This window comes from Glossina fuscipes, unplaced genomic scaffold, assembly GCF_014805625.2.
Source record: "Glossina fuscipes isolate IAEA_lab_2018 unplaced genomic scaffold, Yale_Gfus_2 204, whole genome shotgun sequence".
NCBI lineage: Eukaryota > Metazoa > Arthropoda > Insecta > Diptera > Glossinidae > Glossina > Glossina fuscipes.
Genome location: NW_023998547.1, coordinates 407,089 through 429,095, shown reverse-complemented (window position 1 = coordinate 429,095; position 22,007 = coordinate 407,089). Strand labels below are relative to the sequence as shown.

General features: G+C 31.8%; 1 protein-coding gene across 1 annotated transcript in view; it reads right to left on the bottom strand.

Moving 5' to 3' along the window:
• The window catches only part of LOC119642028, a 160,352-nt gene extending 139,272 nt beyond the window's left edge, over positions 1-21,080 (bottom strand). The window contains exon 1 of the mRNA XM_038040986.1: positions 20,095-21,080. Within this exon, the coding sequence (XP_037896914.1) occupies positions 20,095-20,700 (606 nt within the window). The 5' untranslated portion in view covers positions 20,701-21,080. The remainder of the gene's footprint in view (positions 1-20,094) is intronic.
• Positions 21,081-22,007: the final 927 nt, after the last annotated feature.

Sequence of the window (22,007 nt, the reverse complement as noted above, 5' to 3'; positions counted from 1 at the left end):
ATTCTGTCATCCTAATAATTTAGGAAATGTGACATAAACCAACTTATCAATAAAGATCAAAATCCATCTGGCAATAGTTGGTAACACCCGGATGGTTAGAAATTGAAAATCAACAGATTTGTGATATAAGCAAAGCTTCTTCTTTATGCATTCTACATCGAGGCAAAAGGATCTAACTAGACACGCATTCATTTAAATTTTTCCTTTAGGCATTTAATGATCTATTTCACGTTCATTTCGCAACCAAATCGATTGTATGCTGATTTAATGAAACAAAAGTTAAAGTCAAAGAAGATGGATATGCAACTCTCACCATAAGTGCTTTATCGGTAATGCCACAGCAAGAAGGCTGAGAGAAAATTATATTGAACGACCTACTGACCAGATTAAGAATTTACACAACACATACGTATATAAGGCTCCAAGTTTATTGTTATAAGCAACTGTTACTCAAATTAAGCGAATTGCATCCTCTTCAACATCATCATCAGCATCAGCATAATAATAACATTAAGTTTATTAGGTTAGCATACATTATACATATCTATATACACATATGGACAAAGAAAAGCAATAAACTTACAGACACAAAGTTATTTTTAATACTAAAAAAAACAAAAATTTGAAATATTAAATTAGCTTAGGAAAGAAAAGTGAAATGTTTTCATTATTTTTTTTATAGTAAACTCTAATGACTAAAGCGGTCAGAATTAACATTACTTGGGGAATAATTAAAAAACTAAAAAAAAAAAATATAAAAACAAACAAACAATTTATTCTCGCTTGATGGCGAAATTCAAGCACCCAACTTGTTTGCGGATCATAGACTACTACATGTGGATTGAGATTGTTAATGAGAGCAAGAGCTCTCAAGGGTTCTATCATCTTGCTTGCATTACAAACGATCCGTTGCTATAGGTAGTGATAACTTCAATGAACCGGTGGTGGTCCATTTGGATGCAAATAGATTAATAAGTTTAGTCTACCATTCTACGTTGACTGCCATCGAAGCATAAAGAGAAAGACTGTTGAAGCGAAAGCACGCGCCATAGCTATAAAAATAGATTCCAACTAACTCTGTACATTTTATTGTGAAAGAAATGCTAAAAAAAAGAAAATAAAAAATAAATCGCACAACAATTACATACGAAAGTAAACAATTAGAAGAAAAAAAAAAGCTTAGAAAAAATATATCTTCAAATAGAATAAAAAAAAATAAAAAAATTAACAACAATTTAGATGTCATTATAGCTATATTGCATATAATAAGCGACAAATTATATAAATCACGACATATAAGAAAATTGTACAAAATAATTTATTTAAAAATCAAAAGTCTGCTAAAATGATGTGATTTTTCTAAAAAAGAAAACAAACAAAAAAACAAAAACGACTATAAGTAACACGTGGCTGGCTTACGCCAGGGTTTTAGTCAATTTTAATCATATTGACTAAGTAAATGCACTAACTATTATTCTCATTATTGCATTGTACGTTGCTTTTACAGCTTAATCAGTCGAATAAATTGTTCATGGGTTAATATTAACAGCTGCTCGGTAAACTATGGAATAAATTATACATAAGTTTAAGTTTATCGAAAACAAACTATTTTATCAACGAAACAATTTAATCGTACGAGTAATTTTATAATAAATGGTATTTCCATATCATAAACGATACGAGTCTACACATACAACTACATAGCAGCAGAGAGTAGGGAAACTTTAAAATTGATAAGAATTTTTAAAATTCCCTCGTAAACGATCGCAAATCGTAAATAATAAATAAAGACCGCCGTTCGTCTAATTTTAAATTTTAAATAATCATCGCTCAGAGTAAAAATATTGAGTGATCAGTCACGAATAGTTTGTCTTCGAGATCGAATTGTGAGATCGAATTAAATATGATCGGTTCTAGTGTTTCCTCAATCCCTTCTTTTACACTCTCCAGCATTTGTGGAGTATATTAAGTATACGCGGATGTAGCCAGAAGGACTTGAGATAGATCCGTCTTTTATTGCACTGAAAGTGATTCTAAATCAATTTAGGCTTGTCTGTCCAATTGTTCATTTCTCTGTCTGTCTATATGTCCTATTTTCGTGCATTGAACCCACAGATTGACCCATCTTTTATTCAGAAAGTGATTGTGGATCGATCTAATATGGTTTGTCTTACTGTCTGTCCATCTCTCCATCTGATATCTGAATTTTTAAGATGTTTGGATGTTATCAAAACTATTGGAAATTGATCGTGTTGGGGAACCACTTTTTCCATAGAATGCCTTATTTTAAAAAGTCTTTATATGCAACAAAAATTAAGCGTTATGAACAACTCTATATGGCCTTGAGTATTTTAATTGTAGGCTATGGCCGACCATAATATTATTGCTTATTTTGTTAATTTTTTCAATTTTTTTTCCCCACTAGACCAATAAAAAATTAATAAAATTTTAATAAAAAAAAAAAAAACAAATCAAAAGCTTGCTTAAGCAGCAATTGTTTCAAAAGAGATATTCTTTTATTTAATTTCGACCGATCAAAAAAAAAAAAATAAATAAATAAATAAATGTATAAGTTCGAAGGGAAAACCTCACTCAGGCATGAAAATATACGTATTGGACTAGTTAAGAGTGTGTAAGTATTTCCCAAGATAAATGCCTAAGACCGAAGAACGACCGAAATCACTTTATAAGGCAAAATCTGATTTATAAACGTTTTATATTAGAAATCTGATCTATTCTCTAGATTTGATTGACTGTAAAACATTTTTATTTGTGCACTTATTTACATTCGGAAATTTTATACGTAAAATGAGAAACCTGAGGCGATAAGCGTAAAAGCATCCTCCACCATTGTAATGTAAACTTAAGCTATACACATTAGAATGAATGCATGTATTGTTCGTCTTCTAGTGGCTACAACTTCGCTAGATGCGTACACATTATTGTTATGCATATGGATTTCAACACCTTGCCATTTCTGAAGCAAACATATCATCGTCGTCATCATCATCATCATCATCATCATCATCATCAGATTCTCATAAACAATACTTCTGACTATAAGTGAACTAGAATGCAAATACATATAAATATATTCATATATATATAAATATGCATGTGTGTTTGTGTGTGTGTGTGTGTGTGTGCATATGTGAGTACATAGAGTACACACCTGAAAACAGCAAATCTTTACATGTCGTTATTACATCTCAATATTTATAACGTTATTCCGTTGATGCACATTTCTTTTATACCGTCTAGTTTCAGTTATGCATGTAGGTATGTATCTATGTATGCATGTATGCATGTATTTTATTTAGTAAATGTGGATGTGGGTTAAGATTTCTACCTTATAGCATTAGGCGTAAAATTATTTCAGTTTTGAATAATAGCTGGTAAAAGGAGAAAACACTTATGCGCACATAAACCTACTCGTACTACGTACTTATTATTATATGTGCACACACACAGAAGCAATGACTGCAAGAAATGAAGATATTTCAAAAATTCATTCACCTTTGTCTTAATTTTTTCTTCTTGTTTTTTTTTTTTTTCTTTTTTTTTTTTGCTTTTCTCTCCTTTTCATGGTACATTTTTTGGCTTCTTGCCTGTGAGAAATCAAATAAATGAAAAAAAAAAACAAGAAAACTAAACTGCCAATGGATATAAGAGAAGCTACACTAAAAGATTTCCGTATATAAAAAAAAAATTCTATTTATAAAAAATTGCTGAGAAGGCCGACTCTACTGATCATTAACTTAATAAAATGAATTGATAAAAGTCTTCTATCGTAGCTTGATTTAGTTAAACATTAGTGACAATGCAGCACAAATACTACAAATACTTGCATAATATTATCATCAAATTTTGCAAAGTAAAGATATTTAAGAATTACTTTGGCACGCTTAGCTAAGCCTTAGCTTAGTGCTCCGTTAAGGAGTTAAAATTTCAGCAATAATTTCAGCTGTGAAACATAAAATACTATAAGTCAATTATTTAATTAATATTGCGCTATGGTTAGTGTGTCTGATAATTGGATTCAAATTTGACTTAATAGGCGTAAATTTATTACTAATTCCCATTTACGTTTTATTTTTTTTTAAATCTGACAAAACAACAACCAACGATTAACCAACAACATCATTAGAGATTGAAGAAACGAAAATTTTTCATTAAGATATTCTCGACTGGAAATATATAATCAATGGTTAAATAGAGGTTAACTACTTCAGTCAATTACAAAAGCAACGGCAACTGAACTAAATTGTGCACGATACAAAGACACACATTTTGTGAACAATAAGGAAACTAGAAAAATAACATTAAAGAGAAGAAAAAAAAAAAAAAACGAAAACAAAAACAAAAAAAATCAGCGTACACTGACAAAATAATAATAAATATTGACTTAAAAAAAAAATTAGAAAAAACAGAGCCAGATTATGCCAATAGCTGTTTCTTGTTCTAATGTAATCAACTGCAAGTTGAACCTGATTCACGGAATATCAGGTCAACAATTCAATAAAAGAAGATAAGAAATCAAAAACGAGATGATGATGATGCATTTATCCAAGATTTAAATTAAGGCAAAAAACACTGATGTCCCAATTTTTTTTGTTTGTTTGCTTCTTTTTTTTTCGGTTACAGTCAAGTCTGCCATAACACAATCATTTCGTGGATTATATGAAATTCATCACTGGTTCAACTTAGGAAATGCGCTCTATGGAAACCTCGATAAGGGGACACGAAATTATGGCTACACACGCCTATATATTTATCCTTATTTTATTCTATATATTTATCCTATATCCTCAACGATCGATAAATCCGACACGACACGAAACCAATCGAGTACCGTCGCTTAAAAGGCAATCGCATCGTCGTTGTCGTACGCGTCGTATGAAAAGCACTGCCGCATTATATTGCAAGCGCGTTACAAGGAACTTTTGATTAGAACCAATCAAGTGGTGGCCAATTTTTTGCGAAAGTTCCTCAGTGATCGCTAACTGCATTTGAGATAGGCCGCTTAAATGTCAAGAAAAGAAATTTCGCGAATCGAATAAGTGCAGCCATAGATATATACCTCATGTCGTTCGAGTTGTAAGAATGTGTGTAGGAGAACATCTTCTTCCTCTTATAGAAGAGCAGTTCCAATTTTCGTCCCATGTTATATGGAATTATAACCGCCCTATAGAAGACTTGGTTGTACTTTTAGTCATTACTTACTGGTTTAGAGAGTTCATGGCCAAATAGCTTTGGACTTTTTTTTTTGTACTTGAAAATAAATAAATCCTTCGATCTACAAATTAAGACTAAAAAAAAAATTCAAACTCCAAGACATGACTGAAGCTAGAAAGAAAGCACTTTAGCTTTCGATTGTTACAATAAACCGATGGTGATCATGTACGTGAAAGTCTGTCCGATGTGCAATTGATAAATTGATTTAATGGATGAATTGTTTAAAAGAATTGCAATTCATGGGTACTTTGTGTTCAATTTCATTAGTCTATTAAAATTTTAATGAACAGGTGAGTAGTGTAGATATAAAATGTGTAATAAATAAGACTACAAAACACTTGTGATAATTACATTCACACCGTACGGTTCGTAACGAGCAAACATCTGCAGGCAATACCAAAATCCGGCTTTCTCTTTTCCTTTCCCAACCGACTGTTTCTATCCTTTCTATCTATGATTAAAACTTGCACAGAGCTCGAATGCCGAAATGAGGAAAATATACCTTCGGCTTAACGCTGTACCTACAAAAGGACCTACCACTTATATTAAAAAAGCATAGAAAAAAGCAACAAGAAATCCTAAATCAATTTTATTAATCCCCGTCAGATGTCTCTTTAAGGTCAAGTTCGAATCTTTACGTATCTAAGACTTAATACAACGGAGCCCGATGCCACATGGGGTGAATAGCGCGTCACTTGCTACGCTGCTTGCTTAATTAGTCTAGGAATGTATTAGTCTTTCGGATTGCAAATCGACGATATTGTCGTCAAAGAAAGCAGGGATGTCTTTAAAACGCAAGTCTTTCTTTGGATTAAGCATTCATTAGAAGTACAAGAGTAAGACAAGGTAGTATTTGTTTCTGCGTGGTTTGCGACAGTTAGCGCTACTGTTTTACAATAAAATTGATATCGGAGAGCGCTTTCATAAGACTGTTCTTCCGGAATATAAAAATTATAACAACGCAGATGGAAACAACACATGGTTGTCTATCATGACTAGTAACAGATAATAATGGCAAAATGTGTCACTTAGCCTCCTTAAGATTTTAAACAGTTAACGTTCTATAGCTGATATATATATATATATATATATATCATCATCCGTTCATCCATCCTTGTCGAATATCTTCATAAAATTTTATCATTACGAATGTGTGTTTGCCATAATAGTGTATTTTAGAAAATATTTCTATCACTTTGTCATAACATACGAGTATACGAGTGTATCGCTGAAGAGGTCGATGCAATTAACTGACTAATTAGGTAGTTAGTTGGTTTATATGCCATTGCATTAGTTATAGTTGTGTGTAGCAATAGTTTAAGGCTATTATAGGTAAAATATTATTAGCGTCAAACCAACGGACAAACGTTTTACTAATATTTTCAAGGACGAGCATCAATAGAAAAGTTTCGATAAAACATTTTCAGTAACTGTTAGTAAAATGTGTACCGCACCGAGTAGCTATCGGTCGCCAAAGGCTATGGGTGTACAAAGAGTGGCTTAAGATGAATATAGCTTTCTTGCTTGAATTTTTTCATTTTTTTTTTTTTTTCTCCTCTACTATTAGTTACACTGTCTCTATAAAGTTCTCGTTATACAAGCCATCTTATCTATGCACATTTTTTTTTTTTTTTTTTTTTTTTTTTTTAAAACGGTAAAAAAAAAAAATCACCCCGCTATTTTTTTTTTTAAATATTAAAAAAAAAAAAAACATGGCTGGAAACAAGCTGTTAATTTTTTGCATAATTTATAATCAACGAGATACGAGAGAGTTTTACCAGTAAAGTGTATCATCACTAGAGCACATTAACTGGAAATGTTGTTATTATTATTAAGTCGTTTCTTTTTTTTTTGTTTCCACCTTTACTTAAATGAAATGAAGTTTTTATTATAAACCAGAGCTGCCATCCAATGTTCTTTTTCTTTCTCCTTTTAAAATTCATAAAATCGTAAGATTCGTCATCTGAATGCATTTATTATTTAGACTAATGGAGATACTGAGGAAATGTTCATATCGTCTCGTTGATAGACAAACAAAAAGCAAAATAAACAATTATTATTTAAATTTAAGCGACAATTTATAAATTATCATATTTATAGTTCGTGTTACTACTGTTGTTGTCAGCGTTTATCATTTCAAATTCATAACTTATTCACTGTATATGTATATATATATATATATATATATATGTATATATATGTATAGACACAGACTATGTATTTAAGATTAGTTAAGCCACATGCCAATCGAACATTTGTCTGTTAGCGAACAATAATATAAATGTATATATGCGTTTGCGTGCATGCAGGATATAATACTTTTGAATCGTACCCTATTAGGGTCGTTGAACTTTATACTACGTTTATATTCACGTGTTTGATAAGCGCTATTAGAGAGTTTGGCACTTAGTATTGCATTTTTTGTTGATTGCGAGAAGATATGAACGATTCTCATGCAATCGTACGTAACAAAGTTCACATAAGACAAAGCAGCAGTCCACCTTACAGAAATTCTTTAGATAGAGTAAAGTAGAAAGAAAGATAGAGCAACAGATAAATGAATATGGTTATCAATCCTAATTTCCTTTTCATGAGCATTACAAAAACTTCTTATTCACTATAGTGCAGTGTACGCTTATTAAAGCTCGGTATCAGGATAAGCAACTATAGCGAAAAGAAATCATTTTACGAAGAAAAAAAAGTGTTCGCCAAGTAAGTCTATATGTTCGCATTTCCCTAAATGCCTTGACTCAAGCGGCTCCAACATCAAACAAAATGTCTTTAGCGAGGGCAATGGATTATTGAAGTGAAGAGTCTGATAAACGCCAGTCGCATATTTCTATTCCATTTCTATTTCGATTTTTGGATCGGATGGACATTCCAACAGAATCAGAGAGAGAGAGAGAGAGAGAGAGAGACAAGTAGGCAGAAGTCAAATAGAGAGAGAGGACGGATGGACATATAGACAGAGAGGGAAGACAGGCAAATGTGATAAATAGATAAAAATGCTTATAGGCCGCTGCACACGCAAACACAATAAACACCATGATTCAGAAAGTAGTTCGGAATCAAGCTCGATTACGATAGTGGTTCAGACAGGATGGGTAAGCTTATGGGAGTCACCTCTTGTTCGCCTGGCTGTCTTATTTTCTTGTGTTCAACTTACAGGTTGCAGCTTTTAGATATTTTAATGAAATTTTAATATATTAAAAGGTGTGTCTACCTGCAGCCCTTTTAGGTGTTTGCATACATCTGCACAAACCTAATATAACTAAATTAATCGCAAGTGGTGTGAAGTATAAGAACTGATCATGGATATATTTAAAGGTCTTTTCATATAAAAAAGAAATCATGAGAAAATATTCTCTCTCTCTCTCTCTCTGTCTCTCTTGACTCTTTTGAGGGTCAAAAGTTGACAAAGGAATGCCGCAATATTTATCTGAGAGTTACACGTCTACAAACAACAAATGTAGCGTATTTCAGAGTCGTCATCTCTCAGTCGTCGTTTCTTTCAATATGTGTAGAGTCCAAAAGGCGGCCGTTTACTGCGAATTTTCTTTTCTTTTTTTTTTTTTTGTTTATTTGATTGCTTTAAAGAAAGAAAGACAGACAAGAAAATAAGTTAAAAATTGAGTTATAAAGAACTTTTTTTTTCTAAGAGGAACATGGAACACAAGACAAGATAATATCACAGAGAGTACACTGGCAGCATTGTATGCTGACTTCATGTAATTACTATTTTAGGTATAATTTGGTTACTATTGGGTCAAGTAAACGGTAAACGCCCGCTTATTAGTGACAGTATACCTACAGCGCGCCATCGTTATCATCCCCAAGATCATTTGAAGCATTAATGCCTTAAAGTGAAACGCGTAAAAGAAAGGAAAAAAAAAGAAACAACAACTTGAACGAATTTAAAGTGAGTTTAGAAAATAAGCATTTGCGTTTTGAATAAAAAACAACAACAACAACAATAAAAAAAAAATACGATTGCAATCAAATAACAACAGATTGAATTTCACCTTAGACTTTAAAAAGTTAAGAAACAATAACAACAATTGTGTAAAAGAAAGTTAAAAACAAAAACGAAAACAAAAAAAAAAACAAAAAATAATAATAATAATAAGAATGTGGCTTTTATTTCGTATTAGTTAGTTATAGCCTTAAGATGAGGAGTTTGGTTAGTAATTTATTCTTCTTAACGGAGAATTTATTATGTAAAATGATATGGTTGTAACGACACGCAGCAACGAAATGGGAGAAGGAATGGCCAACATTTAGCCTTAAAATGAAAATCACAACAGCAGTCGAAGAAACATAATCAAGCATGAATAGCTAGCTAAACTAAGCTAGCTAATGATTATTTGAATGAAAAAAAAAGAAAGAAAAAACAAAAAATAGAAAAACAATAACTAATAATAGAGATAGATAAAGTGAAAAAGTGTCCATACCTTTTTGATAACTAAGAACAAAAATATCGAATATTGCAATAATTTTTATTATAATATAATTTTATAGGCAAACTATGTTTATAATAAAACATATAGCAGTGGATAGCAGATATTTCTAAACGAAATGAACGAAACGATTATTTTAATCAGTCCTTAGTTAGTTTAGTGATTGCTTTTACTTGCTTAGTTTATATGGAAATTATTTTGCTTTGTCGGTTAGCAGGGAAAAAAAAAAAAAACTTAAACAATAGGAAAAATTTCTACTTGCTTTTACCTCCATTGTTATGGCCAAAGTGATTTTATTTTTTTTTTTTTTCTTGCAATTTTCTTTAAGTACTCTCTAATATTATGTTGTTGTTTTTTCTTCTCCTTTAGTTTGCCTGCCATTTAAGCAATGCGCATAAAATGATCACGTTAAGCATATTTTAACACATTTTTCCGGAAAAACGCTATTTTCTTTTGCAATGTATGCGAACAAGTTATAAATCTATTCAAACTAATTGCATTAAATAAGACTTAGTCAACATTTGATTAGGTTATCTCTACACACACTTTACCATTTTTTTTTTTTTTTTTTATGTCTTGCATTTTTACATAAGTATTTTTGAACTTTCCTCCTTTGTAATCCGTAAACTAATCCAATATGGTTTTTATCGCTGATATAAGCGATAGGGAAAAGATGAGCGAACTCTAAATTTCGGCTATGGGCAACGATCAATGCTACGGATTTTTTTACCATCGGCTAACGAAGTAGTGCATCTGCTTCCTGGTTACCTCCTCCTCATCCTTTCTTTAAATTATTTAGTTTCCCCTAAGAGACTATTCGTTCAGAAGGCGAAAGCACAAGATCAAAAGCAACCAATCTTCAACAAGATGAGCGTAAGGAAGCTCGTCTTGCTAACGGCCTTGCATAGGTCATTAATTTGCTGAACTGGCGTAGACGAGTCATTTCTTACAAAGCACAACTGCGTTTAGATAGCATGAATCCTCAAACATATTATTTCAACGATTTACTTAGGGATTGCAATGATGCTTAAGAACAACAACAGGTTGACGGAGGGTAGCGATTTTCAAACAGTGTCTTGCGGACGCCAACGACAGCACTCGACAATCGAAATCTGATTTTGTAAGAGATGGCTTTAAACCTAAATTTTCAAATGGATACCGCATTTACTCATAGTGGAACAAACACACCACGTACGTGAAGTCAATCGTTACTATGGCGAAAGTGCATGAATTAAGTTTCGAATTGTTTCCATAATTGTTCCAGGAAAAAGGTTTTACATCTAATTTCTGGGTCATAGGGGAAACTGGAACACTATTTGAGGGTCTTGGCAGATCATTACGCAAAAAAAAAAGAATTAAAATGCCAGCGAAGCGTTGTATTGACTACGCCCGCGAATAAAGTCGAATCTTACACCAAAAAAAAAAAAAAAAAAAAAAAAAAAAAAAAATCTTAATCAGTCCAGACAATTATTGACCGATCCCTAATGAAATTACTTATTCAGCAAGTCCGCATACATGGCTAGACACAGCTTGCTCTGATTTCAATCAAAAATGATTTTTATATCTTTTAAAAATTCAGATCGATTCAGAACCTCATGCTGATCAACTCGTCATTCAATATTTCGACAAGTGAAATAATAAACCTTTGGTATTCCCATCTTTCAGGACATTGAAAATTTTAAACTCCTCGATATAAGTTTTGGACAAAGACCGATCGGATCAGTAGCGCTTTTACTTTAATGATAAAAAAGAAATAAGCGCCGCGATTGCGATCTGACTTTCAACTCCCTAACTCAACTCTTTAGTGCGTTTTTATTGTCTTGAAAAGAGGACCCACCTATCAAAATCAACTTGATTGAGAATACTTGCTCTTTACGGGGATTCTTTGGATCTTATTCCTAAGAAAATTCAAATCAAAACTAAGGGGAAGAAATTATGTTGATCTTAGACAGAGAGAGATAAGGCCCTTTCTCACACTTCACTCATGACCACAAGCTCGAAATGAGCCATTTTTTAGCATTCTGCCTAAACCTCCGTGAAGCTTAACATTTTAGCAACAAATAAAAGGGCAACATGAAGACATGGGGGATGCTGGCATGGCGAAAGGAACTGGAATAAATATTTTTGGGTGTTACGAAGTCAGTGACAAATCTATTATAACTATAGCTATCTATTACATATATATAGCTACAATAATGAAATATGGACTTTGTTCACTTGAAAACTTATTACACATCTCCGTTTAGTTTTAATGTTAGCCACATACACGCATACACGTAAAACGCGAGAGATAATGATACGTGTCGTTGACGATGCCCGTGAAAGATACGAACAATGTATGTGTATGTATGTGTTCACGTATGCACACATGCATGCACGCATAAGACAATTGATTTATTTCAAAAAGTTCAAAAAAAAAAAAAAAAAAAAGTCTAAAATTCACATTCCATTCAAAAATTTCTTCATATATTTGCCGCCGCCGCCACCGCCGCCGCCGCCGCTAGTTATTTGATTTCATATTGAAATTTTTATGTTATATGAAACTACTCATAAATCGAAGTAGTTGTAGAAATTTAACAGTCATGTTATTATGATTTATTTGAAATTTTGATTTCGTTCATAATTTCCATAATATGTACAGTTATTTTCATTTTTTTGTTTGTTATTTGTCGGTGAACTTTAGCGGTTGGGGTTAACTGGGAAAATTTCAACAGCTTTGGAACAACTTTCAACGCAATTAACGTCATTTCAATTAAAGAAAATAGAAGAGACTTTTTTGTCCCTGTTTCCCTCAACTCTCTCCCCTCCCTCCACCTCAATCTTCGTACAAAGCAGCATTTCTTTTATCTATAATGAAAGCAAAGTATAGAAATGGAAATGGATTGATGTGTGATGGTTTTTTGTTTACTTCAAAAACTCGCCATGAACCGTTAAGAGCATATATAGTATAGCATAGTAGAAGAGCTATGAAACTAGAATTTGCTGCTGTTGCTATGTGTAAAAAAAAAAAAAGAAAAAAAAAAAGGGCTCTACATAAATTGAGTATAGTAGACGTAAGAGTGCGTCTTTCTTTTCATTAATGCGCGCAGAGATTTGTGTGTGCATGGATGTCTACAATGAGTATAAATCTAAAAGTACATGAAAATGTTTGATTGTAATTGCTTGCACTCTGTTGGTTTTTTTTTTTATTTTTTTATTCTTATTATTATTATTATTACTACTATATGTGGCGTTATACAAATACTTGGTGAGATTTTTTTTTTTTTTTTTTTTTTATTTTTTTATTTATATTATTTTTTATTTTTATTACTATATGTGGCGTTATACAAATACTTGGTGAAGTTTTTTTTTTTTTTTTTTTCATTTTATTCATTATATTCTCGTTTTTGATTTTTACTATTTTCTTTCTACTATTCATTCAAGTGTCAAGATAGTTGTACGTATGTCCGCTGTTAGCAATAAAGCTTGCCATGTGTTCAAGGGACCAAAAGAAACGGGGGGGGAGGAGGATATTCAAATAGATTTGTATATGTATACAACTACTGCACAGTTATGATTTATATATAACATACTTAATGGATGATGTGTGGCCGGCCCAGCAAGAGCACAACAAAACGTCCCACATAGTATGACAGCAGGCAACGTCATCCTCATCGTCATCACTTATATCATATTATGTTTTCGTTTGTTCCACACTCAATTGGATTTTTATATCCGCCAATTTTATAAAATTTCGAGATATATTAATTTTGTTATGCTTTTCGCACAACTCACACATATGCTAAACGCCTTGGACTAATTCAGTTTGTTCAGGAAGATTCTTTAAAAAAGAAGCTCAAAAAACCCTATCAAAAAAATTTAATACCTATTGAGCTTACATCGAATCGATAGTAAGCTAAATGCTTTGCTTAAACATAGATCAGAGTAGTAGTAGAGAACTAACACAATGCGAATCAAGAAAGAAAAATTATTTGATGGGCATTCAAGATTCGTCTAAAGGCAAACATTGCGCTTTTAATTGTTTCCCTTTTTAGATTTGATGAAAGAATTTTCTTCTTTTATATGAAATTATTTTTTTCATTCAATAATTTTCCTAAAGGTTATTGGCACATATATTTTCCTTTTATTATAAAACCATTGTCATATGATGATGAGAGTTTATTGTTCGTATATATAAAAAAACAATTGTCTTTATGTGCACAGAATTCTTCCTGTTATGAAATGATTATCCGCTGCATGTTCATCCTAAATTTTATAAATATTTACAATTGTCTCGATTTATGATGAAAGCTGAAACAACTTTTTATATAAATAATTAAACGTTTATGGAAAATCTCATTCATTTAGGGATGTACCAGAAATATTTAACTTAATCCACACAGTGAGATGTCGACTGTTAATATTATCGCGTACCATAGTAAAGAATACTTTTTAAAAAGGCCTTCGGCTTTCTTCCCTTCAGAAAACCTAGCAATTTTTGTCAGGGGAAAAGTGTCTAATCTTGCGTTATTGCTTAACCATCATCTTCGAGAAAAATTTAATATCATTTTTGACGGTTTGAGAACTGAGTTGAACAACCCTTCTCAAGTCACTACGTTTTATTAACCCAGGATTTACAGAATAAATTATCCCAACTTTATAAGAAGATATTTTCTTTAATTGCCCCCCTTGTACAAGAGAATCTGCAAAGCTTTTGGGGTTCGATAAGCCCCATTAAATTATCTTACTATATACCTATAATTAGTTAAAGGTAAAAAGTCATTTTTCATGTACACATAGTAAATTTTCCACATATTCATCACAAACGGATATTTTATATCCCGTCAAATGCATTCTTTCGCAATACCTCCTAGTTGTCGAACAATATATATCCTTGACATGGACGAGAAATATTATTTTTGATCTTCTCCTGATTTTCATAGAGAGCGTTCACCTATCTACCTGTTCATCATAATAATTATCAAAAATTCATTTAATTACAATCATTAAAAAATAATACCGATTACTTGGGATATGCTTTCAGAAACCCATTGTACCGAAAGATATCACATTAAACCTTTATAGAGAACCTTTATATGAATGAATGCATGAATTTTACTTAAAAAGCAAATATAAACGTTACATTCATGCAAATCGAACAAGTAAAGGCCCCTACACAAAATGACTTAATAGAATGTGGCAACCTTGCATTTTGTTGTAGAATATAAAAAACACACGCCTTGTCATAGTAAAAAGATTTAATTCTCATGAGAAGACGAATTCAGAAAACATACCTATGTGGTACAAACTTATCACAGTAAATTTTTATATCATTCTTTTGTATCAATTTTCATCATATAGTACTAAAAAGGAGATCTTATTGCCTTATAAAGTCCTTTTCTTTGGGTAAAGGCGTTTATATCGAAGAAAACCACCACCAATACAAAACTTCTACACATAAAAAAAATGCTGCAAACGAAGAGTGATCGGATTCAAGATTCAGTAGACAAAACATCATATAAACATGGGCATCGGAGGGACAGATGGACAGGCGAATAAGCATGCATGTGTAATAAAAGTTGGGTCTATCTGAAGCCCTTCAACGTTCACATAAACTCAATGCGGACTCAATAAACTCAACGAATGCTAGGAACCACGAAAAAGTAAAATTTTACAATCGGAGCAACCATAACGAAGAAAAATAAAGAGGAGCAGATGTGGATTAAAAAGAACATCGGCTTTCTCTTTGAACTTTTCTTCCACATAACAAGGACATCCTACTTCCCATCCTACTTTCTTTTTCAATATAACCCTAATTAATTGACATTTAAGAAAATGCTTTAATTTCTTATCATGTCCAGGAACTTTATCCAAAAACGTTATCTGAAATTTAATCAAGACCGTAGTCAAAAAAAGCCGTGCATTTTATTGCCTGCAATTTTTTTTGGTACATAAGGAATTTCAACCACATATAATACAAACACATATGTCGATCTAAGCTCAAAGCACTCTCTACTGCTTGCACATGTTAGAGTTTTTTTTTTTTTTTTTGCACACTTTAGCACAAGCACCAAAGATTTATATATGTTTTTATGAAAAGTTACAGAAACGTAATACATTACGTTTTTTCATCATAAACTAAACTTGAACGAAAGTGTTAAGTTATTGCACTTATATGCAGCCAATGAGTTTACCTCGCAACAATTGAAGGGAATGAATGAAATGTGTATTTAAAGAGAAAGAAAAAAAACATTGTTTTTGAATAATTAATTAGACAGCAAATTAAATGCATTTTTTTTTTTTTTTTTTTTTTTTTTATAATTTGTTTTAAATTTTAAAAATTGATTTACATTGCTTTTTTTTTTTTTTTTAATATATCTATTTATATCAAGAAAAATGCTTTGCTGACAATTTCTCTGCTGAAATGTTTGGCTTTAGTATGCGTTTCTGTGAAAAATTTATATTAAAAGTTAATTTTCACCCGGCAAAAGCAATAAATTTATATCAGCCATAACCAAATGATGGCTCGCGAGCCGTATGCATAAAATGCAAAATAACACATTTTTTGAATATTTGTGGAAAGTACAAAATTTTCGAATGAAGGAACACAAGTGGAAAGTAAGCGGAAAGAAAAGAATCAAAAAAAAGGGTCCTATATATATATATATATATATATATATATAGCACTAATATTACAACTACCAGTCATGAAATTTATATACATTTCGTTTGAAATGTGGTACTATCGAAAAATCACATGGATTCGTCGCTGTCATCGTCCAAAAGTGCATCTCTCGTCCGTCTCATTGCTCATGATCTTTGACCAAGAACGATATGGTATAAGCTTTTTATCTCATTTTCTGAAAGGCGAAGGGACAGACGTACTGAAACGTACTTACTTTCTTGGATGGATTAAGAGAATCTTATATATACTTTATATAGTCATAATTTCACATTTTTGAATATTCAAACTGTAAAAGCTCGAAGCACTCGAAGATGGTAATCATAGTAGAAACGGCGAGAGCTTTTCCTCGAACAGCGCAACTCCGCTTAACCATGACCTAACTGGTAAAGATACCATCCCTTCACCTTTCACATACATTAAACTTGGCAGTGAGCCCATAGTCATAGTGCTTCTGCACATCTTAATTTGTAGAGTGCATTTTAATTTAGACAAAGATGATGACAGATGACCATGAAACTTAAAATAATAAACCGAAGAATGTCTTAGAGGAAGGTAGAGAAGATCCTTTCAATGGCAATAACGAATGGCTTAAGGAACATGAGGGAAATTTGTTCCAATATTTTCAATAAACTCTGTCAGTGTCAGTAAAGAGTAAACGGATAATGTACCGGATTGGTTTAATCCCGCATAGAAAACAGTTGTGTATCTCTGGTGTGTGCTGTTAGTGTTTCTTCTTCGGTAAATTGTCGGTTATAAATTATAACAACCATAGCAAAAACTAATAAACGCAAGCAAACGAAATGAAAAGTTTTTCTTCTTTTTTTGTAAATGCATGCATACATATACATATATATATGTATATATTAATATATATGGAGTTTTCACTTTTAGCCGAGGAATGCACTCTAATGTAATAGAAACATAGAAAAGCAAAAGTGAAGAAAAATAAAGAAACAAACCATTGTTTTAAATAAAAATTGTATCCCAAAAAAAGAGTATAAATGAATGAATAAACGTATGAATGAATGTATAAAGGAATGTGGTATTCACCACATACGAATACATGCACACGTCTATAGATCATAATGACAACAATGGTCGCGGTGCGGCGCTATACAATCGTTACTGTGTTACTCTCTGATGAAAGCACAAATACTCTAACTATATGTAATAAAACGGCAAAGACCACGACCACCACTTTATACATTACATATATATATATATGAAATCGCGTAATACTTTTAATTATAACGAAAACAATGTTAACTTGCTTGTACGATAAAGAAAACAAAAAAAAAAAAAAAAAAAAAAAAAAAAAAAAAAAAAAAAAAAAAAAATGTTAAATAAAACAAAAGCAATTAAAAGTGAAAATTATTATAAAAATCACATGAGAGAAAAATTTTATAAAAAGAATCGCTTCGCAAAAGAAAAAGAAAAAAAAAAAAGAAATGCGAATTAATAAAAAAAAAAAAAAGAAAAAAGAAAAAACAATGAGAAAATATCTTAATTTACTGAAATAATCAAGCGTAATAAACGTAACTGAAATTTTTTTTTTTTTTTTACTTCATTAAAGAAATGCAAATAATTAATTAAATTCTTATTGTTCTGTAAAAACTTTCAAGTATAAAGAGTAAATGATTTCTATGTTTTTTTTTTTTTTATTTAGAAAAACAAACATTTCTTCATTGTAAGAGAGAGATAAAGCAAAAAAAAGCCGACAGAATTCCTTACAACAATAAATACTCAAGTGCATCTACATTTCACACAGCTTGTTACACCTATCTACCTACCTACCTACCTTATTTAACGAATGACATCACGCAGTAGCGATTTAGATTTTTTCGTTTCTTAAAATACTAACATCGAAGGCATTTACAATGTGTTTTGTATTTTGTCTTTAAAAAGCATTCTGTTTTCGTAGCGACAACCTTCAATCTTGAATGAAAGAATAGAAAACACATTTTTCGCAGTACCCACGAACTTAAATCTTAAATCCGATTGCCGTTCACCCAACTTGCGTGCGCTCACTTTTGATAGATAAAATTTACCTCGTGTTCTACTATTTGGGGGAACGCGACGTATAAGTTATTTTTAAGTAATAAGAACGTGCGACGTGGTTCCATAATCGATAAAATATTTTGCATTTTTGTGACGATTTATCGGTGTACACTCAGTATGATTTATATCCCCTATGGGAAATTACAATTTTCAAATCCGCTCTAAATGGATATGGTAACTTTGGACCGGCTGAGGCAATTTTCATTTCAAGGAAATACATGCTGGAAACCAAAAATTCTTCTTAAGAATGACTGTTAATGAAAGCTTGTGATCGATTCGAGAAAATTCGGTTCGCAAACACGGTTACTTTATTCAAATAAAAGCTTATTTTAAATCATCTTTGTTCGCTACAACACTCTTGATACAAGTGAAGTCTATGCGAATTGAAAATAAACCTAAATACGATCTATTCAAAATCACTTTCTAGGCCGATATCATCTTCCCTGTCGGTGTCTCCATCTTCTTATTTTCAACCTACAGGTGGCAATTTTTAAGAAATTTTAGATCCCTTACAATCAATATTCGATCGCTGAAGGTCATATCAAGAGGTAACCAAGTGAACGTTTTACGAAAACATTCACTCCACGGTACGCACTCAATAAAGATTGTTTGCGAAAATATTCAGACTTGATAAAAATTCTTTAGCAATAAGGCAAACAAAGTCAAGTAATAACGCGACTGCATGTCAGAGTGTCAGCTACCAAAATAATCTTTCTCCAGCAATTCCGGAAAATTATGCCATAAAAAACGAGGCTAATGCCGTCCAAATTTGACACGGAACTAATCCATTTTCTAAAACATGACGTTTATTAAAAAATTTTTAACAAATCGGAAAATATTTCTTTTCAACTTACTATCATCTTCCACTTTTGCGAATCATCTGCTTGAGTAGAAAATAATATTAGATCGAAAAAAAGGAAAATAAAATTCTAAAAATTAAAACAAATTACGTTTTAAAGGCTAAATGAGAAAATTAATAATAACTAACTTTCAAATGGCAATACCATATCATTGCCATCATCATATATCATTTTGCAGCGGGATGAAAGAGAACGAATACTACAGCATTTATGCCCGTTAATGTGCTAAAATGATTTCTTCTTCAATTCTTTTCCAAATTTAAACAACTCCAGTCCTTTTTCAAATTTCTCGTCTCATTTTACGTAGATACCATGTCAATAGAAAGATAAACTCTAGATAATGGATGAAGGTATTGTATAATTTAAACGAAATCTTTCGGAACTATGGCACAGTGCCATTCTTTCGCTTCGACAAGCTTGTGAAAACCTCTCAGAAACTCGGCAATGAGAATCCTGTATCCAGCTTCATCTATCTACAATTTTACGAGTCAAACAGGAAATCTACGTCTGGATTTTATGGATTTTAATAGGACAAGACAATAGCGAAAGAAATTCTTCAACGAGATAGAGCTACTAAGAATTTGCATTGCAGTCTTCTCCCCACATTAGGGTCGTAACAATTTGCCCCACTATTTAACCTAAGTGCAAATTCTAATTTTCTATTTCTTCTTTCGGCTCTAATCAACTATTGGAACTAGTTTAGAAGAGAACTACTATACGTAATTCAATCTTCTTTCTTAGAGGACATTAAAAATGTTAAGAATTTCAAATAAAGTGAAAGTTTGCGTTTTTTTTTTCAAAATTTTGCTCTTTTACTTACCTTATAAACTTCGGAGAAAAATCCTGAACCGATTTTCTCTTTGACGAAATCATCGACGGAATATAAAGCTGAAACAGCTGTGCGTAAAGCCTTACATGAAGGCCCCGTCACTAAACGATCCGATGAGGTAGTACAACCAATAGCTGGCGGCAGCGGTGGAGGGGCTATAAAATTTTTTGTAATTTTACCGCCGCTGCAACTACTACCACTACTACCAGCACCATTATTGCCACTATTACCACCATTGCTACTTGATGATATATTGCTAATATTCATAGTGGTAGATGTCATGCCTGCACCTTCGCAAACGCTTTTGCATGCAGAATTACCGTTAATTAATGGTGTACACGATGACGACGATAACGAACAAGAACTGGAAATAATGGACAACGATGGCGATGACATTGAAGATGTCGATGAGCCGGTTTTAGTATTCATAAATGTTGTAATCGCTACTTTCTTGTAATCGATTTCATTCAATGTTGAAAAATGATTGCTACTGTCGCAAGTCTTTATTGCTATTGACGGCGCTAGTGTTGTATTAAGGGCGTTTGCGGCATAAGACTTCATTGGTCGGCCAGGACCACTGTGTTGATTTATATTCATTATTATCACCGTTGATGGGAGCGTACCGGCGCGTTTACAATTCGCACAAGCATTACCGTCGACGTACAATTAATAAACAAAAATAAAATAAAACTAAAGCGACTGCACAGAATATAACACGTGATGAAATTTCATAAATTTATTATTATTTAGTCCGTTCTGTTTTCCTTATTTATTTATTTATTTATTTTTTTTTTTTTTTTTTTTTTTCTTCGCCAAAACTAGCGGTTTCCGTCTATCAGCCGAAATGAATGCTTTTTACGACGACGACGAACGTCGCTCACATGGATGGCGAGCTTATTAAAATACTATTAAAAATTTTGAAAATTTAACACACAAATTGTTTTCTCAATCAAATCAAAAATTCAATCCAAAAAAAAAAAAAAAAAAAAAAAAAAAAAAAAAAAAAAATAGGTAAAGAAAGAAAGGGAAAATGAAATAACATAATATCGATTAAGATAAATATCGGAAATACGGCGACGAACAATGACAGCCAACGAATCACAATCGATTGCTGACGATCTCTAAAACTGAAAATCGTCAACAAAATAATGCTGATTAAGTTGTTTCCACACTTTTTCAATTGTAAACTTTTTGTATTATATATATTTTAAAAATACTTTTCGTTTTTTTTTTTTTTTATTATTTTTTTTTCAAAACTTTTTCTCCTTTCAGTTTATCCGAAATATTTGTAAATAAATTTCTATAAATATATTTTGGCACTTTTTTCAGTAAAACGTTTAAAGAGAAAAGGAGAATAAATAATTGAATAAAGCGCGCGCATACACTTCATAACGGGAGAGAGGTTGGATAATTGAAAATATCAACTTGTTTTATTTAAAAATAAATAAATTTTATCAAGTTCAAATTAAATACATTTAATACCGCACATAAGCTACGAAGATTGGAAGAGCTCAAGTTGTTCTTTAGTTTATCTGCAAATAAAAAAAATAAACACAAAAACAAAAAATTAATTCCAAAAATAAACATTTAAGGTTAAGAGATAAATGAATAATAATAATAAAATATCTGTTTTAAAATTTCAACAGCAATTTTGTAGACATATTCATTTTATACCCTACACCGGTTGTAGTAAAAAAGTACATTAAGTTGATGCGAAAGTATGCAACACATGCAGAAGAACTTGAGACAGATTTACTTTTTATTAAACTGATTGATGCACAAATTGATTTTGAAGATATATAAGACTGTCTGTCCATTTGTTTGTCTTTTGTGCTTATGTTCAACCTACTGCCAGCAATTTTTCCGCTCGCAACACTTTTCCCTCCAACCACTTCCCATCTAAT